Here is a 24,946-nt window from a genome sequence, read left to right as displayed (position 1 = left end):
GAATGGCCTAGACTAAAACAGCGTTCAAAATCTTCTTGTAAGCGTGAATTGCAGATATCATGACGTGATTAGAAGCAGAAATGGAAATACCCAATATAGGTAATTTTTTCATTTCTAAAGATTTGTGCTGAATTTTAGCAATGTATTTTGCAAAAAAATATTTATTTCGAGTACTTTAATAATAAATAAATTAATATATTTATTAATTAACGGTGCCTTAATTAGATGCTAAGAGGGAAACCACATATGAAGCAAAATGATGACGAGCTTAAGCTAAAATACAGAAAAAGATATTGGTTAATGGGTCAACACTCCATCTTAGCAATGTACAATGTAGCTTTAACGAAACAAAACTTTAAACCAATTTGGATTTATGATATTCAATTATGGGGATGAACCAGTGGAAGCAATAGAAAAGCGACGCATAGCGATTCCCCTTGTTATACTTAAAATGATAAGCTACATAGAACTTGGATCTGGAAACCGTCAATGAAGTGATTAGGAAAAAAACCAAGGGTTCACGAGCAAATGCTTCACCAGCATGAGAACTCAAATATTCTGTAGTTTGGATAATATGTTACTAGACGACTTAAAAAACTAAAACATTTGAATTGGTACAAATAAAATAGTGCAAAAGTGCGGAGGTGTATTAAATTGCGCTAGAATACGGGAAACAGTAATTAGTGCTACGAGAGTGTATTTGTATGAAGTTAAAAAATAAGTTTACGATTGCTTGAAAACAAGCTCCGGCCAACTTAAACATAAATTACTCACAATATATTTTCCATGTCACTGGCACAAGGCAAACGTATAAATCTACTATAATAACAAACTTCTCAAGTACAAATGAAAAGGAAACCACGTTTAATTTTAATGAACACCGAATGAAATTTTTAAATGTTTGATACAAAGTCGATATTAGATGAATATTTAATCTTTTTCCACATGAATATTTTAAACGTAAATATCACGATATTAAACATGCATGTCTCGCCAGCTAAATCAGAGAGAAAACATAAGACACTGTGGAAAATGTTAACAATGAATAAATCCTCCAGAAATTGTAAAATTAATGAAAATTACGTTTCAGAAAATATATCAAATATCCGTATTATAGAGAGAAAGAATATCGGAAATAGAAGTATACAGAATTTATTTTAGATAGACATTCTCCACCATTGTTCTATCTATCTATAATAATTAATTTTTTTTAGTTTTCTATACAATGTTTCATTTTTTTTAAAGAAACATGAGACCGCATTAAAATTGCAACATCGTCCGTTCTTGAGCATTCGTTTTTTTTTATAAAAATCTCTAAGAACGCATTGTAACCATGGTATCGCCAGCTCTCGCCGCCGGCTTGCCATCTCTATACGCACACGCTCCCACCGATACCTACCACTACCATTCGATACGCGCAAGATAGAACACTCGCAAAGGTATAAAACAGCGTAAACATTGGCAGAGAACGGAGCTGTGTCGACATCACACGAACAGGAGAGCTTCTTCTAAAATACTACGAGGACAGACAAAAGATGATGAAACCCAAATCCAAGGCAAAACGTCTCAACGTTCGACATATTCGTCACCAAAGAAGTTATTAAGGAAGATGTAAGAATTCACTACGAATGCAGTTCCGACCATAAACCAGTAACCGGAATCATGACATCAAGAATTGACCTCCCAACGATCGAACCGGTAGAAAGATGGAAATGGAAAGATGCGAACTGGCCAAACTACAGACGACAGCTAAATCAAATGGAAATGAAGAGGAGAATTCGAATAAACAGAAGAAGCGGAAAGAAAAATAGAAGAAATCACAATAAGAATCAAGCAAGTCATGGAAAACAACATACCAAAGGAAAAGACGAACAACAGAGCGGACCAATCATTCCGAACGAGCTAAAGGAAATAATAAAGGAGAGAAATATGACCAGAAGAGCCTTCTAAAGGACTAGAACACTGGAATTTAAGATCTACGGAGACGAACTATCCGAAGAAATAACGACAAGACTAAAAAGCATCACCGAGGATAAATGACACAACAATATTAGGAAGCAGAAGAAAACCATGAAAACGTATAGAAGATGTTAAAATCCAAGAAGAGGACAAAACAGAAGATGCCACAAATATTCGACGAGGGAGGAATTCACTACGAAACTCAACAAAAAGTGGATGCAATCGCAAGAAGAATGGCAGCAACACAGAGGTAAAATCAAAATATGTCGAACGAAGCAATCAAACAAGAAGTCAACAACGCCTACGAAAGAATAAAAAGACAGAACAAATTTTTAGTAGAGGAAGAAGATCATCTAAATCTAACAGAAGATGCTAAAATGATCAGAAGATTAAAAGGAAACAGACTACCAGGAACGGAAGACATCCACAACATCGCACTCAAGGAACTTCCGAAGAAAATGATAGTACAACTGCACTGCATTTTCAGATTTTCAACAACCGGAAATATGCAAAAATCATCCCTTTACTAAAACCAAGAAAGGACGAAAGAAGACCAGAAAACTACACGCCAATATCTCTCCTGAAATCACTAAGAAAAATCTTGGAGAAGATCATCTACAGAAAACTAATGAAGCATGCGGAAAGAGGAAGAATAATTCAAGAGGACCAATTAGGATTCAGAAGAGGAAGAAACAGCGACCTACTACAGCTAGCAAGAGTAATCAGCGTCACGAAGATATGCTTCAACCGAAACCAGAAAACTGGAATGGCCATCTTCGACATTGAAAAGGCGTACGATACGCTCTGGAAGAAAGCCCTCATTCACAAGATGGAGAGAGCTAGATTGCCACATTATTTAGTTAACATATGTGACTCATATTTAACTAATAGAACTTTTCAGCTGACCCAAAAATGTTCAGGATGCAAGAAGTCTAAGAAGGAATGCCTCCGGGCAGTATCCTATCGCCCATTTTATACAACATTTTTGTTTCAGACTTACCAGCAGATTCAAAAACAAATAGACGATACGGCAATCTACACATCAGGAAAAGAGGATAGAAGGATCGTCAAGACGTTAGAAAACCACTTTTCTAACGTCTTGACGAGAGGATATCAGAATTCACGGACAAATGGAAAATCAAGATAAACGTTGAGAAGACATCATCTTCACACAGCAAACCAGCGCACCAGTTGTCGACCTCACGATGAGAGGAAACGTCATACACTCGAAAACATCAGTCAAATACCTAGGAGTCCACCTCCACAGAAGATTAAATTTCACGAAGCATGTTCAAGAAACAAAGGTAAAAGCAACTATAGCTAAAAATCGAATCCTTCGTTATATTTTCAGAAGAAGGGTCGACAATCGACGGGTCGACATGAAAAGATAGAGTATCAAAGGTATCCATCCATAAGAGGCTCCAGTACACACCACTGACGGAGTTGGCTGAGAACAGGACAAGGTACTTCTTCCACCAAACCACAAGAAGACTTCTGAAAACAAGAAACATCCTCGACAGAAATCGTATCCAGAAGATGTACAGAACTAAACATAGACTGATCGAATATCTAATCAGTAATTAGCCAGGTGGTTAAATCAAAGACCAATCTGGAAAGTAGGTACGATGCCAAAAGAAGTACCTACAGAAAAAGATGCTAGGAGTCAACGACAGGAACAATCAAAATACGGTCCAAACAGTGGATGGTGCAGAAGAGGGCATCAGAAGAAAGAAGATAAAATTTTTAAGTTTGAAATATCTTGTTATAATATAAATATTTTAATGGCAATAAACGTTATTATTTTATTTTTTATTTTTATTGTACAGAGAACGGAGTTTGGGCCAGAGTAATGATATGGTAAGGGCTCCTAATACGGGTCTTGGAGTATTGTTCTAAGGCCAAATTGTCTTACCCGTCGGCGACTAAATATTTATTGGTCACTTCTAACCTACACTAAGTATTGATTAGTCTTTCCCTGATGTTTGGGTACTGACCAATACATCTTTCTTTTATTTCAACTTTCCTAGCATTATCAATATTTATTTTTCGCAGATATCAACAGCGGATCGTAGCGTCATCAATTTATTTACTAGTATTGGTATTTTATTTTGTTGTACATCTTATATCTTTATTATCTTTTTATCTTCTTCCTCTTTATAAACAATTCTGCTTGTTCATTGGCGGATTAATACCTCTATGTCGTCAGATACTTCTTCTGCTAATTGGTGACTTATCTCTTGCTATTTTGACGACACGGGTCTCCTCCATTCTGCTTATGTGGTTATTCCATTCTTTTTTTCTATTTTGTGTCCGTTCATTTATACACTGTACGTTACATTTTCTTCTAATGTCTTCACTTCTCTTTCGATCTCTCAGCGTATTTCCTGTAATTCTTCTCAGTACTTTCATCTCTGCCGTTTCCAGTAGCCTTTGCGTTGTGGCTGTGTCGGGTCTTGTTTCTGAGGCGTATGTCATTATTAGTCTTACACTGGCTTTATAAATTCTTGACTTCATCTCAGTGTCAATGTGTCTGTTTCGTCATATAGTGTTATTAAGGCATCCTGCCAGTCTATTTGCTTTTTGAACTTGATCTCTCACTTCTTTGTCCATGTCTCCATAGCTAGACAGTGTAATTCCCAAGTATTTTATTTCCATTACTTAGTACAATACTGATGTCATCAATTTCTATTTTACATCTGGTTGGTTCTTTGCTGACTACTATTGTTTTAGTTTTCTGAGATGAGATAGTCATATTAAATTCTTTTGCTCTTATGTTAAATCTGTGGACCAGTCTTTGTAGACTATCTTCATCTTGGACTATCAATATTGCGTCGTCTGCGTAACAGAGTATTTTGATTTTTTTATTGTCCATTCTGTATCCTCTTCCTTTGTTAACGGTTTTGATGATTTCATCCATGATCAAATTGAAGAGCATGGGGCTCAATGAATGAATACGTACATCTGTACATCTTATATACAGGGTGAGTCATAACTATTGGGACATAGACTAAGGACAGGTTATTTGGACCAAAATATGGCTATTGGGTCAAATATGCCTTAATAAAATGTTGCTGAGAAAAAAGATACAGGGTGTTAAAGTTAATTTTTGTTTTTCGTTTTTTGCTAATAGTTTCCCTGTATTCCACGAATTAACCGTCGTGGAAGATCTGTTGGAAGTAAATTTTGAACAGGAGTGAAGTAATAAGGATTGAGGTTCTCTTTTTTTAGAATTCTAACAATAAACGACTGACTTACTCCTGTTGCTGCTGATAGATGTGACCTTATTTCACGATTTGCATCTACTCTCGAACCAAAAGTTCATCTTCTTGATTAGCTGTGATTTGTTTCGGTCGGCCACCCCGATTTTTAGTGTGAAATGACCCAGTTTCACCTAAACCACGATATAATCTTGCAAATGTTTTGTGATTTGGTTGCCTTCTGTTCTCGTATAGCATTCCATACCTTCTGGCTGCCGAGCGACCACAAAAATTTTCTTGTGCGTATTCGCAAATCATATCTCGCATTTCTTCATTGATAAAATGATTGTGACGAGGCATTTAAATCAAAAAAAGTAATGATTACTTTTAAAAAATGCAACATTACACTACACTGTCACATCAAAAATAATTTACTCTGAACAAATGACATTTACCAACAACAATTATCTGACAGTCCAAAGCATACTTTTCATAAATGAAATAATATTTGAAATCCTTTTTTAAGACTCTAAGCAGTTCGACTGCGTTTTTATCGAAAACGGTAGAAATTATCATGTTTAAACAAAAGTACCAATTTTACGTAAAAATGATGTTTACGTCATATTTTCTAATAAAAATTTTAGACTCAATTTGATCATTAGGAATGATCCACGTGGCGCCCTCTATGACAAAACGTAAAATTGTAAATAAAATACTATTTCTTGTCTAAGATTATGCCTCTGTGCCAATTTTGATAGCAATTTATAAATATACAGGGAAACTATTAGCAAAAAATGAAAAACAAAAATTAACTGTATCTTTTTTCTCAGCAACATTTTATTAAGGCATATTTGGCCCAATAGCCATATTTTGGTCCAAATAACCTGTCCTTAGTCTATGTCCTAATAGTTATGACTCACCCTGTATAGGAGTTAATTTTATTTTTTTTTTAATATATTTTTATTTAGATGAAACATGTCTTTTACAATTTAGTAAGTCTGGTGTCTAACAGAGCTACCCGTTACAACATAAAAGTTACAGCACTAAAATGTTGCTAGGCTATATCGTTAATAATGCTTGCTAAAGAGACCCGATCACGCCACGGATACATATTTGTACACACTGCCGGGGTTTCTACGGCGCCTGCACCTTCCTGCATTTTAATCTACATCTGCGCCTATTTATCCAATCACCCTCCTCGAGGCCATTTTCCTACATCGCAAGATCCACTTTTTTCATTCATGTTCATGAATGTCTTATTTTCCTTATTCTTTAAGAATGTACTAGTACATTTGGCCATCCCTCATTGAGCATGCTCATTACATATTTGTACGGCTTTTTTCTTCATTTCTAATTCTCTTAATTTTTAAAACCTGTATGAATGCCATGATCATCTTAGGTAGTCCTTTCGGAGGGTTTAAAATTTCTGTATTTGACACAGTCCAAAATTCTCCACCGTAGGTTGATATAGGGTACTATACTCTGACAAGAAATTGGGGAGGGTGACTCATAAATGTAACATCATTTAATAATTGTACGAGGTGAAAATCAAATACGCCGTTGACTAATGAGAAAATCAAAATATTATCGGTCCACGACATTTTGATAGCTCTCCATACATTTTAATGGGTAATATAATATGGGGTTCTTTACAGTGAGACAGCTGTAACAATTGACGTATTCACTATACCTTTTAGCAAATTAAAATTTGGTCAGCACAAATTAACAGATTTCTTAATTATTTACTCTATATCAGTTTCGTTTCGTGAAGGCATCTTAAAAATATTGTCTACATCGATTTTTGAATTTATTTGTGACATTTATTTTAAAAAACGAGAATAAGCAGACAACAACGTTTTTGGTTTAGATAATTAATTGTCAAATAACAAATATAACGATTGTTAGTAAAAATGTTTTTATTTATAACTATTTATATTCTGATTTTTTAAGAGTAAACTGTACATCCCGACTTCAAAGTAAAGGATTTTTTGTGCTAAAAAAAGAACAACTATTAAGAAACCAAAAAACTATGACGTATGCGATTCAGACTGTGAATGAAAAGGTCACAGAAGCGTCACGGTCATATTCGGTTAATTACATTGTCTGGTCTGCATTGACAATGAAAGAATTGAACACGTGGATTCGTACATCTACTTAGGAACAACAGTTAACTTAAATTGGGATCAAGCGAAGGAAATACGTATAAGAGTAGAAAAGGCAAGAGCATCGTTCACTAGCATGAAGCAAATTTTCACCTCTAAAAGCCTCACCCTACTTCTCAAAATTCGACTTCTGAAATGTTATGTATTCCCGGTTTTGTTATATGGAATAGAGGCGTTAAAAATGACCGCAACATTGATGAAAAAAGTAGAGGCCTTCGAAATGTGGGCTTACCGACGTATATTACGTATATCCTGGACTGAGCACGTGACCAACGAAGAGGTACTACGCCGAATAGGTAAAGAGAGAGAGGTAGAAATAAGTATAAAGAAAAGAAAGTTGGAATACTTGGGTCACGTTATGAGACATAATAAATATAGAGTACAACAGCTGATCGTTCAAGAGAAAATAGACAGCAGAACGAATCCAGGGAGGAGAAGACACTCGTGGCTACAAAACTTGCGGCAATGGTTCGGATTGTCATCTGCTGAACTATTCAGATCTGCCGTAAACAAAGTCAGAATAGCCATGTTGATTGCCAACGTTCGGAACGGACAAGGCAGATGAAGAAAGTCTGCATTACCCAAGCAGCGAAACGAACACAATCGCTGAAAAGTTAAGTAAACCATGTGTGGTAGACATAACACAATGTATGCTCGAAGAAAAACCTGCAAAGCATCGTTCTACAGTCACGCTTTAGGATAATACAGTTTCGCAACGGATTGGGGATTTCGCAGGATACATAAAACAAGAACTGGTGGCACAGCTTCAAAATAACAAATTTCGTCTTGGAAATGGATGAGTCGATTGATGTTGCTGGACTGGCCATCTTGCTAGTAATTGTGCGATATCCATATAAACATTAAGTCGAAGACAACTTGCTTATGTGCTCATCGCAACCTATTAATAACCATAACTTGCCACACAGACTTTGATATAACAAAATACTGCAATAGACTGTATGCCCAATCAGATATGAGAATTCAACGTTACAAACTTATTATGCTTTTGTTATGTCACACCAAAAATATTCTATGCAGATTTATTTTGATATTATGAATGAATATGAAAAATGCAAAATAAAACGTTTAAAGGCGCACAAAAAGGTACACTACAGATAAGCTATAGTATCGTGTTTGCCACTTAGTGACAAACAGACTTCGGTCTAATAGTCGTCATCGTTTCTCCACGGGTGGCAACAGCTAAAAACTAATTTATTTTTTCTTATTATTTCTATTTATCTTAATATACACGTTATTCCTTCCCCTTTCATTTGCTATGTCGCATGTTAGGATTCGATCAGTTGTTTATTTTGTACTCAGTCAGAGGCCTTCTTCAGGTCAAAAAAGCACATTTATCTTATAGTGTGTCTCTTATCATCCATAATGTCATGTGATATATCTTCTATCACTATAATTTCAATAATAACGAAGATAAGGTGTAGTGCCCTTTGGTAGTCACCTTGTTTGCTTTTTATGTCTTAATATAATCATTATCCCCCCTTTCATTGAACGTATCACACGCTTTAATCTGACCAATAACAACGGATATATATGATGTAATGCCGGCGCTGGGGTTTTCGTTACGGACAGACAGACAGACCAACGGAATAAGCAAATTATATATATTTCTACTGTCATGTGATATCTCGTATGTCGCTTTATGTTCATTAATAACGAAGAGAAGTTGTATTATTTCGTATAAAATCGCTGTATTATTTCAATAAAATAATGCCTGGTATCTCTACAAATTTAAAAATTAGTGACTTGGTGATTAACAATTATTGCCGCCATAAAACAATCCTTAAAGTGGCGGATGAAATGGATATCCATAAAACTACAGTGTGGAAGATAATTACTCATTATAATGAAACATGAAGTATCTCAGATAAAAAAAGGTAAAAACCCGGGTCGTCCAAAACTAGTTTCTGCTAGAAATAGAATATTAGTAAACTTTGAAAAAAGGTCGAAGAAATAGGCAAGTTACAGCTGAATGGAATCAGGAAACTGGATTAAATTTATCAAGGAAATATCGCAAGTAGAAACATCAATCTGGATTAAAGTTTTATAAGGTTTAATGATAGGTAACAACTCAAAAGTTTACTAGTAGTTTAATATATTTTAACATATTGTCTTCTAGTCAAAAGCCATTGTTAACAGCAAAACAAAAACAAGCCAGACTCATTTGGATAAAATCTAAACTTTCTTGGTCAGTAGAAGATTGGTCCCGAGTAATTTTTAGTGATCAAAATGCGACATATGTGTTGATGATTACCGCAAACGAGTTATTCTCATTAAAAATGAGGTTTTTTACAAAGACTGTTCGAAACTGACCGTAAAATTTCCAAAATTGGTGATTATTTGAGGTTGTATGGCAGTTTCAGGGTTAGGATGTTTTTAATTTATTGAGAGTACCGTAAATACTGCGAAATGTCAACAAATACCAACAAAATAGCCTGTTACCAAGTATTATGAAATTAAATGCTGGCGGAAATTATATTTTTCAGCAGGAAGAAGCGGCCTGTCATACGGCCAAAATCGCAAACAACTGGTTTGAAAACCACAATATAAATGTCCTTTCTTGGTCTTCTAACAGTCCTGACCTAATTGTCATAACCCACGATGAACATTACATGAACTTAAAGCCAACATGGAGCAGATTTGCAATTTACCTCTGAACAGAGCAGATCTTTATTCGAGTAAATAATAGTCTAAGGGCCATAAACTATAAGGGCGATGCTACTCTGTTTTAGAAGTAAATAAACATTGCTTATAATTAATTAGTTCTGTTAGAGTAAGTATAATTTTGTTTTGTTGCTGATTGAACCTATATTATTAGTAATTAACTAATTATAAAAAATATATAGTAATACATTGAAAACATGATTAAAACAAAATAAACTGTCAACTATCTGATTATTGCGTGTATTTTAGTTTGTCCTAATATGTTAACAACTACATAATAGGACAAACTAAAATACACCTTATATTGTATACACCAAGTAAGCCTCTATGTCCCCTCTATCACGCAAATTTTGTGACCTTTGACCTATTGACAACTTCAATAGGGCTCTTCAATGGAACAAGAGGCAATAGGGATCTTCAATGGAGCAAGAGGCAATAGGGTTCTTAAATGGAGCAAGAGGAACCCATATACCAAGCTTCAAGATTACAGGACTCCTTCACTAGTTATTGTACATCCAGATGGACAGACAGACACGAAAACATATAACATGATTTTAAAAAGGGCCGGTAGGTCCTTAATAACAAATTAAATGGATTATTTTTCCATTTTATTACATATTACCATCATCATTATCAATAGTGTTTAACTTTTCGTGCGTCGCCGCTGCATTTACCATTGCCTTCCACTCTTGTCGGTCCTATGCCACTATTTTCCATTGTCTACCGCTCATTTTTTACACGTTTTTCATGAAAAGCTGGAATTTTTATTACATATCAATTCAATATGCAGACATCCATTTAATGACAAAATAAAATTATTTAGAAATATATCGTGATAATGACTTCTAATAAAGCACTAATTATTTTCCTATTTGGTTATTTCTAGTAAACAGGATTATGCACTCCCATTGTAGGAATTTTGTAATTTATTTAATGTAACTTTAATGTTTGCATTTATTAATGAAAATTCACAATACATTACACATTTTAATATCTTGAGTGTAGTGTGTATACCATAAGCAAATAGCATAAATATAAGATGATCATCAGAAGTATCTCACTGGAAATATTTTGTTGTTTCTAATATTCCATCCTTTTGTTATTTTAACTGTTCGATTATCATTTGAAGTTAAATGTGAAAATGAAATTCCACATCCCATCATCAAACAACTATCAATACTGGACTATCATAACTGAAGATGTTTCTTGCAAAAGGACTCATAAGATGATTTTAGGAAGATAGAACAAATTCAAAATAAAAAACAACAGAAAATTATGTGAAAGTTTATTTGGAAGAGTGAAGATAAAGAAGGTAAGAATTATCAACTTTAACAGACCCGTATATACAAATACATACATAGATTTAAATATTTTTTTAATAATTCTCTGTGAATCACGACAGTTAATGAAAAAAGATGTTTAGTACCTACATCTTAGAACAATATGTAACAGTAGTTTTAATACTTGTATGTACATAACTAAATTTTCCGAGTACCTTACCGAGTTTTTTACTTATTTTCGCAAGTTTTATTACTAATTTTATTTTCATTTAGTGTTTTTTCATATATTTGTCTGAAAATTTGTCAATGCGCCAAAACTGGTGGATGTAAGGGCAAAGAAAGAGAGTAGTTTTGTAATATATTAGAATCAGTTCACAAAGTAGTAGGTTCTAAAACAGTAAACAGAAATAAATTCAAATTAAAACGCCTCGATTCACTAGAGATGTTAAAGGTAAAATGTCAGTATAAGAAAGCAGCATTTCTAAAGAACATTTACACATTTACAAAAATATTGGAATCAGACAATTATGTTCAATAAAAATAAACATGATGATTTATAAGACAACACTATCTATCTATATAAGGATTTTTACAGCTTCCTTCTTTCAGCCAACGTCTCTAGTCCTTTCTGTTCTGCCATTGTCCATCTCTAAGGTCTCGTCTTTCCATGGCCTCGTCCACTTCATCCCTCCATGATCTTCGGGGTCTACCTCTTTTCCTCCTTCCTATTGGGCTCCAATCCGAAATCTTCGCTATCCACCTTGTATGATCTGTTCTTCTCACATGTCCATACCAAATTAAACGTTTTTCTTTGATTAGCTGAGTATGTCTTGTTCTACTGCCATTCTTCGTTTTATCTCCTCATTTGTGATGCGATCCATTTTTGTCACTCTGCAGCTTCTTCTCATGAACTCCATTTCAGTTGCTGTGATTTTGGACCTGTTTCGTTTATTTATTACCCAATTCTCCGCTCCATAGGTCATTATACTGCGTACCAAGGAAGTCTCTTCTTTGTATTTCTGGTAATCTGTCTATCCCACAGTACCCCGTTCATTTGTTTAATACATGTTCTTGTCTGTGCTAATCTGCTGGTTATCTCTTGCTCAGTAGTTCCATTTTTTGAGAGTATGAATCCTAAATATTTGAATGTCAGTGCCGTTAATTTCCCTATTATCGTCCATTTCCAAGTTTCTCACTGGTTCTTGCTCTGTTATTAAATATTCGGTCTTTTCTAGATTTATTTCCAGTCCATTTTTTGTGTATTTCTTTTCTAATTTTCGGAGCATATAGCACAGATCTTCTTCATCTTGAGCCGTTACCACTTGGTCATCTGCAAAGCTTAATGTGTACAAGAAGTTGTCCCGGATTTGTATTCCCATCCCTTCACATTTCCTTTTCCATGGTTTTAATATTTGTTCGAAGAATATCTTGAACAGTGTCAGAGACGTAGAGCATCCCTGCAATAAGCCTTTTGTGGTCTTAAATTCGTTGGAGTATTTATTGCCGATTTTAACTCTTACCTTGTTGTTGTTGTAAAGGTTTTTTACGGCTTCTATTAACCTCTGAGTTATTCCGATTTCCTTCATCGTGTTCCATAAGACAACACAGGAGTGAAATAAAAATAATTGGTGGAAATTAATCATATCAGACTGGGCGAATTGGTTAAATAAGCAATATTTTAAATGATAAATAATCACAAAACACCATCAATATTTTTTATACAACCCAATATAACCTATTAATCTAATAAAGATCATCAAAATATGTAAAAATTAGTGAAAACTAAATAGTGGGACAGTATGGAATAACTGCTAAAAACCAAACAAAATAAGACCAGTTAATTTGTTGTCAAATTGAGTACATTGCTTAATTATTTCAATAAAATAGTGATTAAAAATCATTGTCGCGATAAAATAATCCGTAAAGAAGTGGATGAACTTAATATTCCTAAAACTACAGTGTACAATATAATTAACAATTATGTGAAAACAGAAAGTATCTTAGATCACAAAGTTAAAAGCCTGGGCCACCAAAAACTATTTTCTGCTAGTAATAAGGGAATATTACTAAATTACTATTAAAAGTTTATTAAAAAGTAAAACTGAATTAAATTTGTCAAGGGAATGCTTTCATTAGCGAATAATTAAATCTGGATTAAAGGTTAAATTACAGATAACAATTTAAAAGTGTACTACTCATAGTTTAAAAAATTATATTTTCTTAAAAGCAGAGGAAAACGGAACAAGCTTACAACAAAACGAAAGCAAGCCATGCTTATGTGAGCAAAATTTAAATCTCTTGGTTAGAAGAATATTGGTCCTGAGTAATTTTTAGTGACAAATTAAAATTTGATGCTTTTCATAAGAACTGTTTGAAACAGGGTGTAAAACTTCCTAAAGGAGAGATGATTTGGAGTTGTATGGGTGTTTAAGGGTAGGATGTTTTGAATTTATTGAGGTTACCGTAAATACTGCAAAATATGAGAAAATAATTCAAAAAAGCCTACTGCCAAGAATTGGGAAATTAAATGTTGTCGAGAATTATATTTTTTTCAGTAGAATGGAGCTATCCCGACGTACTGGTTTGGAAACCACAATATAAACGTTCTTTATTGTCCTGACCTAAATGTCATTGAAACAACATCACATAAAATAAAACACCCTAAGGAACAACCCACAACGCACATAACAGGAATTTAAAGCACAAAATAGAGCAGATTTGGAATGAATTTACCCCTAAATAGTACAGGTCCTTAGTCGAGTTAATGCTCAACAGAATTTAAGCGGTCACAAAGTCATAAGGGCGATGGTACTTCGTTTTAAGAATAAATATTCATTCTATGTCCCAATATTTAGTTGCCAATAAAAATTTTTAATGTTAATTTAGTTCTGTCAGTGTGAGTATATTTTGTTTTGTGTCTGATTGAGCCTATATTATTAGTAATTAACTAATTATAAAAAATACACAGTAATATAGCTGGTTCCTAAAAAACTGATATGACTCTTAAAGCATATTTTGTAGAAAATTGAGCAGTGTATTTTGAATGATAAATACTTATTATTTATATACTGTCACTGTCACTGCCAAATCTTAAAATTTGTCAGATAACTTATTCTGTTCAACCTCAAAAAATGGCTCCACATGCTAGCAAAGAGCTACAAACATGAATTCTAATTGTATTCATATTGCATTCATATACAATTTTTATATATATATATATATATATATATATATATATATATATATATATATATATATATATATATATATATATTCTTCTTCAGCCTTCAGTAATCCAACTTTGGACATGGGCCTCCCCCAAATCAATCCAGTGTCTTCTATTTTGCGCCACTCGCTTCCAGTTGTGTCCTCCGATCTTCTTAATATCATCAGCCCATCTCATTTGTGGTCTTCCTCTGCTTCTCTTTCCTAACCATGGCCTCCACTGTTGTATTTCATGGTTCCATCTCTTATTCTTCAGTCGGGCATTGTGTCCTGCAAAGCTCCATTTTAATTTGGCAGCATGTTCTAATCCATTTGTTTGTTTTTTTGTCTATAAGTCTCACCCCGAGCAATGATCTTTCCATCGCTCTTTGTACTTTTGCTATTTTATCCATATTGGACTCGGTAAGTGTCCACGTCTGTGAACCATACGTGAGTATAGGGAGGATACACTGATCGTAAATTCTGGTTTTCAAATACTGTTCTATTTTAGTGCTTTTCAAGATCCAACTCAGTTTTCCAAATCCTGCCCACGCTAACCTTATTCTTCTGGTAATTTCGGCAGTTTGATTTTCTTTGTTAATTTTCATTATCTGTCCCAGGTAGATGTATTCGCTTACTGTTTCTAAATTTATGTCGTTCAATGATATTTCTGGAATGTTCTGTGAATTTGTCATTATTTTTGTTTTTTCCAAGTTCATCTTAAGACCTACTTTTTCCGAAGCTTGAAATAGTTGCGTCATCATGGTCTGTAGTTCTTCGAAACTTGTAGCGAATATTACAATGTCATCAGCGTATCTTAAATGACTCAGTTTTCTTCCATTAACATTTACTCCCTTATCTGCCCAGTTAATGTCTTTGAACATGTCTTCAAGTCCAAGTGTGAATAGCTTTGGTGAGATAACATCTCCCTGGCGAACTCCTCTGTTGATTGGTATATATTATATAAATATATATTTATATAAATTATATAAATATATATATATATATATATATATATATATATATATATATATATATATATATATATATATATTTATATAATATATATAAATTCCAGACCCTCGCTTTCTTTCGAGAGTTTCTTGTTCCCTCCAAGCCGTTTGTTTTATTCCTTAATAATAATAAAAATAATAACAACAACCCTATTTTATGTAAAAACTATCATTTATATACTCTTTATAAAATGCTTGTTGTTTGTTTGTTTATTTTATTATTTGCCTGTCATAATAAATATAATATAATGTCAGACCAATCAAATACACTGCTCAAAATAATCAAATCTTACTAAGAGTTACAGTTTTTTAGGAACCAGCTGTACATTACTAGATTAAAATACACTAATAGATTAAAAAATGTTATTAGAAAAAAATATACTGTCAATTATCTGAATTATGCAATTATTTTTTTTTTGTCCCAATATAATATATATATATATATATATATATATATATATATATATATATATATATATATATATATATATATATATATATATATATAGTTGTTAGGACTTGTAGCTAAACATCTAAAATCTGACATGATTGAAATACGAATATAGAAAAGCAAAGACTACATATGGCAACAATCTGGGAACATACTATACCATAAAGTTAGAGATAATGAAAGTTTAGATGGGGTAAGTCTTCTCCTATTTAAAAAATATGCATTATGAAATTGAAGAATATGTAGGAATCACAGAAAGAATAGCAACATTAATTACCATCAACACACTTAAATTATAATTATTATGGACCCGACAGGTGGTTTTTCGTTCTGTTCATAAGTTTGATTGCATTTGTAAGAAAGAACACTACTGAATTTGAGTCTAGAGTCTTGAAACTTGGTACATATGTCCTCTTGGTATGGCCAAAATCCTATATAATTTGGGTCAATACACCTAGCCAAACTTAAATTTAGTCATAAGATCTTAATGAAAGAACAAATATTTTTTACAATTATATTTGAGGTCAATAAGTTTGATTCTTCTCATATTCTCATATTTATAGAATTATAGCACACATAATAATAATACACATTGTCTTTAAAATTCTGGAGTTTTAGTATATACAAAATATAAAATATGAAACAAATTAAAAAAATGAGCAGTGAAACAAATATGTGTATTCAGCAGATTATTGCGTAAATATAAGTAATAGCTGAAAACCCTTGTAGGGTTACAAAAAGGAATGAAACAAATAAGTATAATAGAACTGGGGTGTTTGTGTAGGTAATATACATGATATTTTTGGCACACAAGTTTAAAACAATATTCTTATTCATATATTAAAAAAGTTTTACAGTAACATAAATATTATATCTTTATGATTGTTTCAATAGTATACAACATTCTAAAATGACAATTAAAAAAGAGGAAAAAATAATATATTTAGAAAATATTGATGACAGATGGGAAAAAACTTGTTCTACAATGAAATGACTTGCAACTTGTAGCCTTGATTTTTACAGAACCACAATATTAATAATAGTCTCCCATTACAGTACTAAGTAGTGAACTAAGGAGTATAGCAGGATGTATTTTTATAATCTGATATTTCTTAGTCCTATGGTAGACAAAGAACATAGTGCTAGTGCTAAGCTTCAACTGCCTATTATTACCTCTGGTGTTATCCAAAGTACTAATTTTTTTCAGGTTGAATCGAACTACGGAAAAAAAACCTGGGCCTCCAGTGATAGTGACACGACACTGTACCATTTGAGGTAACTGGCCTGAGCCTTAATATTAGAAAATAAATTAAATCAAACAGGTTTTATATTTTCCTGGTTAATTCAAATCCTGTATCACATATTAATATTTTAGTTTATACATATTTCGAAATATATTAAGTACATGCATAAAGTAGGCCACTGAGTTATTATTGAATAAATAACATGACATTGAACAAACATAAAATTGGTATGTAAAATTATGTAGGGTTGTACTTACCTGGGGCTAGGATCATCTATAAAGCTAATATTTTGTTCTGATTCAGGCGTTAGAAAATCCAAATGTGCTTGATTGACATGTAAAATAAGTTCTGCCACAGAAGTAGCAGCTAATTCACAAAAAGGGCATACACCATTAGCTTCAACGTGAGCAGTATGAGTGTGAATCCTAAATTCATCTTCTGAGAGGCCTTCCAATCCACAAATCTCACAGCAATGACTAAAGTCTGGTATATTACTAGCCATTTTAAATTATCTTAAAATAAATATTATTAGAATTGAAATAAACAATAACAGTTATCATACTTTACAACTAATAATGATATTTTTACTTTACGTTTCAAGTTCTTTCTTCATTGGATCACAATTGTTTTGATTGCGGAACTTCGATTTTGGTTGAGGAAATAGTCCGAATACGGAAGAAAGAAAAGTGCTTCATGACCTAATTTCTGGCAACCCCCATAACAAAATTGCATAAAAAATTGCCTACTCATTCAATATCCTACTTTATGAATAGTGATCATTACATCAAATGTCAAAAACAGCTGGTGCGTGCGTGTTCCACTACTCTACTGTCCCAAAATTGATTTAACCAACATACGCTCCCAACAGAGTTGTACTAACCCATTTGGTAAAATTTATGTACAGTATTATTAATGTTGTATACTGCTATTTTTGATCCCAATGTGATTGAAGTAAAGATTGGCATATCGTAATTACTGGCGCATTTACCCTACCACGAAATAATACTTATTTCATTAATTTTTCCTATTGAAGGCGTTACACACATTTGAATGTATGTATGTGTATGATTCGAAATATGACTACTGATTGTTACTGGATCCATTCGCCTAACCAATTTTTGTTATTTGAGATCGAGAATTTCTGCACTTTGTAATTTTTGTTTTACATTTTTAATATCCTTAACAATAATTTTACAAGTTTTTCTTTATGTTTTTAGTTTTAAAAACAAAATTTGTCTTTTTTCTTTTAATTCGTTTTTATATTTTTAATTTTTTTGTTTTTTTTTTAATTATTATTTTGATATTTTTTATTATTTATATGTTTTATTTTTTAGTACGATGTAATAACAAATTCTTTCCTAGCGAAGGAAAATATTGAATGGACTTGTGTTTCAATTATATAATTTTTCATAGGATAATTTTTGTCAATGACTGTTTTTTTATTTAATGAGAGGCCTATACTATTTAGCTAAAAACAATATCAATTTATAGGTAAGCCATTTGTGAAATGTATATTGTTTTATAAACAATACCCCTCTTTCCTTGCCTAAGAATATTACTTTATTTGTTATGTAGTCAATGGAGGAGTTTAGTTTATTTAATAAATAAACTATTATACATTTAAAATACTTAATTTCAATGAAATTTTTTGTTTTTTGGTATTAAAATCATTTAAATATGATTTTTCTACCTAATTTTGTTTCATAAATTTCTTTTTGACTAATAAAATTAAACTCGTAATAAAATAAATCAGCACGCCACTGTTGTAGTAAACATACATCAAACCTCCAAGCGATAGGTCTTTATGACACCCGCATATATATCAAGCTTAGCCCGCTGCTGGGCTGGGTCTATATATAATATCTCATTGGGTTTAGGTGTGGAAAAAGCAGTAAAACCAGATGGTATATTCTCAAGGTAACTTCAAGAGGGACTGATCATCATCAATATTGTGGATTTTATTATCCAAATTTATAGATTAAGTCATGTTCTGGAATATATAAATGAAACTTTCAGAAACATGAAGTTAACGTTTATTGAAAACCTTAGAAAACAACAAACTACACTCATAACAAAAATGACCTTATTTACGGTAAAAACTAGGGGAAATATCTTTAATGATTGCATCAAGAATAAAAAATCTCACAGAAAATCATGCAGATATATATCTCAAATGCTTCAGTGCAAAGTTATATTCACCGTAACTCATAAAGGAACTGGGAAAAACTGTAACCATATCTGTAGTAAATTTTTGGGACAAATAAGTGTATCTAACATGGGTGCCGGGAACAGGAAATATTTCTGTAGCATAGACAGCGTAAATAAAGCATATTAATTTGGACGCCGTTTATTGCTATAACCGATTGTACTGCAGTCAATTGGCTTATTGTAAATCACGCATCTTCTTAATATAACCTTCTGGCTAATGTTTTAGGGTTAACGACTACTAACATAGCGGTTACAAACTGATTTGCGTGCTCCCCGAAGCTCGTTGGTGGCTCACTTAAATTAAAAAAACGGGAGTGGCAGTCCAGTGGGACTGCCGGTGGAAGTTATACTTCTATACACGCATTCGCCGTTACAAATTTATTTGGGAGTCAATCTGCACAATCATTAGGTACATATGTAATTCTATAGGTAGGACATAGCAGAAAGAGAAACAGAATTAATAACAACTTACTAACAATGAAGGATTGAATCAATGTTTTGATGAAAATGTATATTTTTATTTTCATATATGTATGAAAGGAGTTGAATGCAAAATTTTTTTTACAGATCCTCTGCAGTAAAACTCATTGTTTATTTTGTTATTAATATAATAATACAATACAAATTAAACTGCAATATTCATAAGTATGTAAAAATGACAATAATATACATAAAAAAATACACTACAATACAGTGCAACATAATTCCATATAATAATACAATACAAATTAAAATGCAATATCCATAAGTATTTAAAAATAACAATAATGTAATAATATTAATAAAAAAGTCCTCCCCGACTGGGAATCGAACCCCGGTCTCCCGCGTGATAGGCGGAGATACTGACTACTATACTACCGGGGACATGCCACAAACGCATTTCAAAATTGACAGTTCTGGATCATACAGTGATTTATTGAGATTATTATTTTGAAATACAAAAGACTAATATAATTATGAACATTTAATAAATGATACAAAACATATCACATAAATAATAATATTAATAAATATTTTATTATATGTATAATATTATATGTATATATATATATATATATATATATATATATATATATATATATATATATATATATCTTTATATAATATATATAATATTAAATTATGTATACAAAAGGAACATTTTTATATTCGAGAGAGGAAGAGACAGAAAATATATCTTCTGTCTCTCTCTTACTCATTATCTTACATATGTAATGATTTCACAGATTCACTCCCATACAAATTTCCAACGTGGAGCGCGCGTATAGAAGTATAACTTCAAAAATAGAAACATTTCTGGTGCATGTGAAGTAATCGAGCCCAGGCCATCCGGCTTAGCAAGCAAGCCAGTGCCTATCTAAAGAGCTGTATCGGCCTCTAAATAAAGTATGGTACAGGAAATGCAAAATGGAGAAATTAATTGAAACAATTATCTGAGATTTATCCAACGACAAAAGATAGCACGTAGCACTCCAAAACAACAAGGCAATTAACATAACATTTAACATTTTAAAAATAAACAGCAATATGTAACATGGTACTATTCATAATGAAATAAAAATCGCCAAATACGAACTCAAAAATCTAAACACAAACAAAGATACTTCTAATTGATGAAATCAACTAAAAAAAAATTATGTAAAAAGCACGTAGTCGTAGTCCCTTATAAAAACAATGTGTTGTTTGACATAAACAATTATAACAACAATAAATCTTATGACCAATCACGTCCACGCTGCAACCTGTCTTCTAAATGTAGTTGATAAATAGTTTTCATGGTGATTGCACATTTTCGTTGAGCGTTTAAGTGAACTTATTGCGTGATTATACTTCTTATAGTCTGCTTTTATATTTATTGAGAAGATGACCACTCCGTATTTACACTGTTTGCAGTTTTTCGGTCTAGTTTATAGTTTTACAAACAATGTCGAGTTCTACGGATTCTGCAGAGGAATTTACTCCTAAAAAGCGGTCAAAATTACGTGCACTTAGTAGCACGGAACAAAGGGTTATATATAATATTTATACATCTACAATGGAATCGCGTCCTGAAGCTTTAATATCGGAAATAGTTAAACAGACTGCTTCTACCAACGGAGTAGGTAAAGCTTCTGCGTACAGAATTATTAGGGAATAGAAAAGTACATAAGGATTTTCCTTTTTCTTCACCGAAAAAGAACAAGCCTAGAAAAAACATACTGCACAAAATAGACAATCTTGATAAAATTGCTATACGACGAATTGCACATCATTTTTTTTTTTTCAAAACGAGATAATAACTATAGACAAAGTTCTTGTAGCTTTTAACGACAACGAAAGCTTACCAAATTTTAAACGCAGTGCTTTCCATAAATTTCTAAAATCATTAGATTTTAAATACGTACCTAGGGGTAGAAACAGTGCTTTATTAGAACGAGAAGAGATTATTTAATGGAGACGAAATTTTTAAAATCCATTACAAAATTTTGGGAGGAAAACAAGAAAATTTATTATTTAATTGAAACGTAGGTAAACGCAGGGCATACAAAATCTCATGTGGGGGTCGACGAAACGGTGAAATTTTACAGGCAGGCGTTTTTGTAAGGTCTTTCAGCAGGTCTCAAAAATCCATCTGGCAAGGGAAAAATACTGATTATTATACATATTGGGAGTGAAACAGGCTTTGTAGAAGGTAGTCTATGGATGTTTTAACAAAAAAGAGTGGCGACTATTATGAGGAAATGAACTCCGACGGAATTGACAAGTGGTTTGCAAAAATTTTGCCCCCTTTAAAAGACCACTGTGGAATAGTTCTCGATAATGCTCCTTACCATTCGCAAAAAAGTTAGAAAGTACCTACTACAGCATGGACAAAGCAAAAAATAAAAGACTGGCTACGATCCAAAAATATCGACTTCGATGAGGACATGCTTAAGGTTGAACTTTTACAATTAGTGGCACCGCGTAAGGCTGAATATAATAAATATGTTATTGGTGGCAAAAGCTCAAAATAAAACCGTTTTGCGTTTGACAGCGTATCATTGTGAGCTTAATCCAATTGAGCTGATGTGATGTCAAAATGTCAAAATCCTTTTAAATGATGCCCTTAACGACATTACTTCGGAGAAATAGATAAACTGTGTGAAGCATGTGCATATTACAGTAGAAAAAAAGTTCTGGGAACTTAATTATATTATTGAGGTCAAGGTTGAACCGTTGATTCTAGAACATGGTGGTAACAGTGATAGTGACAGTTCCAGTTTTTTAATTGTTTTTAACGACATCAAGGTAAGCCATGTTGGTAGCCACTTTTTTTCCTTAGTTACCTATAAAATAAAAGTCGAGCGATTTTTTTGGCATATAAGCCTCGTTTTTTTTGGATTTATTTTAATAATTATCCCAATAATCTCAATTATTATTTGTAAACCTTTTTTATAAAAATAATGCGTAACATACATTTGCCTTAAGTTTGTCAACACATGGATTTAAAACCTATGTAGCAGAATAAAATACAACAACTTCGCAACAAAGCAATAGCAGGAGGATCCTCCCTCTGTGGCCGTGTATCCATCTTTATCGTTCGAAAGTTTTTCCAATACTAATTTCACGCTGTACAGTTGTGTACAGTGTTGTCAGTTGATTTAATATTAGAATTTGTTTTAATAATAAAAATAAAAAAAATGTATAAAAGTATCTGTTCCCAAGTTTATAACATATGGGATGAGAAGAACATTTATTTCCGACTTTATAAGTGCATTAAATAAAAACGACCTATTATTTAAAATTAGTCCTCAGAAATATTTAAATTCCCCATGAGAAAATTGCTGGCTTTTCTATAGCACTTCTTGAAGAGTTTAGTGAGAGAACAATGTTACGTACAAAGTTCTCACGAGCAAGTAGCAGAATACCAAGTGTTTTGCCTGATTTAGGAAGAACAAGAGAAGAGATATGTAAGACCATAGGTTTTAAAAATGTTGACCTATTTAATTGTAGTGGAGTGTAAAATGTGATTAAATGGATATAGGAACAAAAAAAAACGATATTTTGACTTCGTAGCCTAAACTATCGTGGTCGTCACAGAACGACTGGCAGATGTGAAACATCGTCATGATATTCTTTTAAAAACAATGGCATTAAAAAAGATCAGAGATCATGAAATATTTCCTCCCATCCCCCATCGAAGACACTTTCATATAACGTCGATGTAAAACTGTATGTTCTAGTTTATGTGGCGACTAATGTAACTTTCTTCAGGAAGTGAGGATGGAGTTAGCCTCGAAAACCTTATTTTTTTTTCTCCATCTATCCATATAATGATTTTTACAGCTCTCGCCGCCTTCCTTCTTTCAGCCAACGTCTCCAGTCCTTTCTATTCTGCCATTCTCCATCTCTAAGGTCTCGTCTTTCCATGGCCTCGTCCACTTCATCCCTCCATGATCTTCGGAGTCTACTTCTTTTCCTCCTTAATATTGGGCTCCAATCCGAAATCTTTGCTATCCACCTTGTATGATCTGTTCTTCTCACATGTCTATACCAAATTAAACGTTTTTCTTCGATGTAGCTGAGTATGTCTTGTTCTACTGCCATTCTTCGTTTTATCTCCTAATTTCTGATGCGATCCATTTTGGTCACTCTGCTGCTTCTTCTCATGAACTCCATTTTAGTTTGTGATTTTGGACCTGTTTCGTTTATTTATTACCCAATTCTCTGCTCCATTGGTCATTATACTGCGTACCAAGGTGCTATAAATTCTCTTCTTTGTATTTCTGGTAATCTGTGTAACCCACAGTACCCCGTTCATTTGTTTCATTTATTTTTTTTTAAATCTGTTTTTATAAGCTCATAAATTATACCTGTTACAAAAACATTGACACTCCTATTTGTTTTTGTTACACATTTATGATAGTGCGTATACGTTGATACTTAGCCCGGTACTGATGCATGAAATAATTTGTAAGAAAGGAAAACCTATGTCACTGACACTGACAGTCTGTTTTGACAGATCAAGATTAGTTCAAAAAGTTGTTTCGCGTTTGAACTTATGCTTGGCAAATGTTAAAATTATAAATACTGATATATCAGTATACTGAGACTTAAAAATTCCGCTCCGGTGACCTTTTTCACCTCTGTCGCGTCGTGACTCCCTTGTATCTGCCGAAGTTCAGGAAAATTCAAATATTCGAGTACAAAATGTCAGAGCAAAAGACTATCCCTAATGTTTTGAAATTCGTGTTTGGAGCTTCTGCAGGGTAATTTTTAATGATATCTAATTCATTACATATTTTAATTACTAAATCAATTAACATTTCACATATTATTTAAGATACATTTTATATTGGATATTTTCAAATTTACAATACTGATTATAATATGCAACTTTTACTTTTAAATTATATATTTTATTTTAGCAATTTGAAATGTTCTGTACATAAAAACATATTCATTTCAAAATACTTACGCAATTCGATTTTTGAAGGGTAAAGTAAATTTGAAAACTTGGAATGTTATTTGCAATGTAACCATTTAAACCACATGATTATAGTCAATTACCTAAATTATAAATCATA

The 24,946-nt window shown here is 32.7% G+C and overlaps 2 protein-coding genes across 6 annotated transcripts in view; one reads left to right on the top strand and one right to left on the bottom strand.

Moving 5' to 3' along the window:
• LOC140437293 (zinc finger-containing ubiquitin peptidase 1-like) overlaps positions 1–17,948 on the bottom strand; it is a 52,128-nt gene extending 34,180 nt beyond the window's left edge. Inside the window, exons 1-2 of one of the 5 annotated variants that reach the window (XM_072526730.1) lie at positions 17,755–17,948; positions 17,450–17,704 (exon numbers count right to left, since the gene is read on the bottom strand). In XM_072526730.1, coding sequence (XP_072382831.1) covers positions 17,450–17,694 — 245 coding nt within the window. In that variant the 5' untranslated portion in view covers positions 17,695–17,704; positions 17,755–17,948. Of the gene's footprint in view, positions 1–17,449 lie in introns of all 5 variants that reach the window. The other 4 variants (XM_072526728.1, XM_072526731.1, XM_072526732.1 and 1 more) reach the window with 4 other exon arrangements.
• A 6,422-nt stretch (positions 17,949–24,370) lies between these two features.
• LOC140437292 (mitochondrial 2-oxoglutarate/malate carrier protein-like) overlaps positions 24,371–24,946 on the top strand; it is a 44,502-nt gene continuing 43,926 nt past the window's right edge. Inside the window, exon 1 of the mRNA XM_072526727.1 lies at positions 24,371–24,628. Within this exon, the coding sequence (XP_072382828.1) occupies positions 24,570–24,628 (59 nt within the window). The 5' untranslated portion in view covers positions 24,371–24,569. The remainder of the gene's footprint in view (positions 24,629–24,946) is intronic.

This window comes from Diabrotica undecimpunctata, chromosome 3 (assembly GCF_040954645.1).
Source record: "Diabrotica undecimpunctata isolate CICGRU chromosome 3, icDiaUnde3, whole genome shotgun sequence".
NCBI classification, from domain to species: Eukaryota; Metazoa; Arthropoda; class Insecta; order Coleoptera; family Chrysomelidae; genus Diabrotica; species Diabrotica undecimpunctata.
The sequence above is the reverse complement of the archived record's forward strand: the minus strand, read 5'-3'. Positions and strand labels throughout refer to the sequence as shown.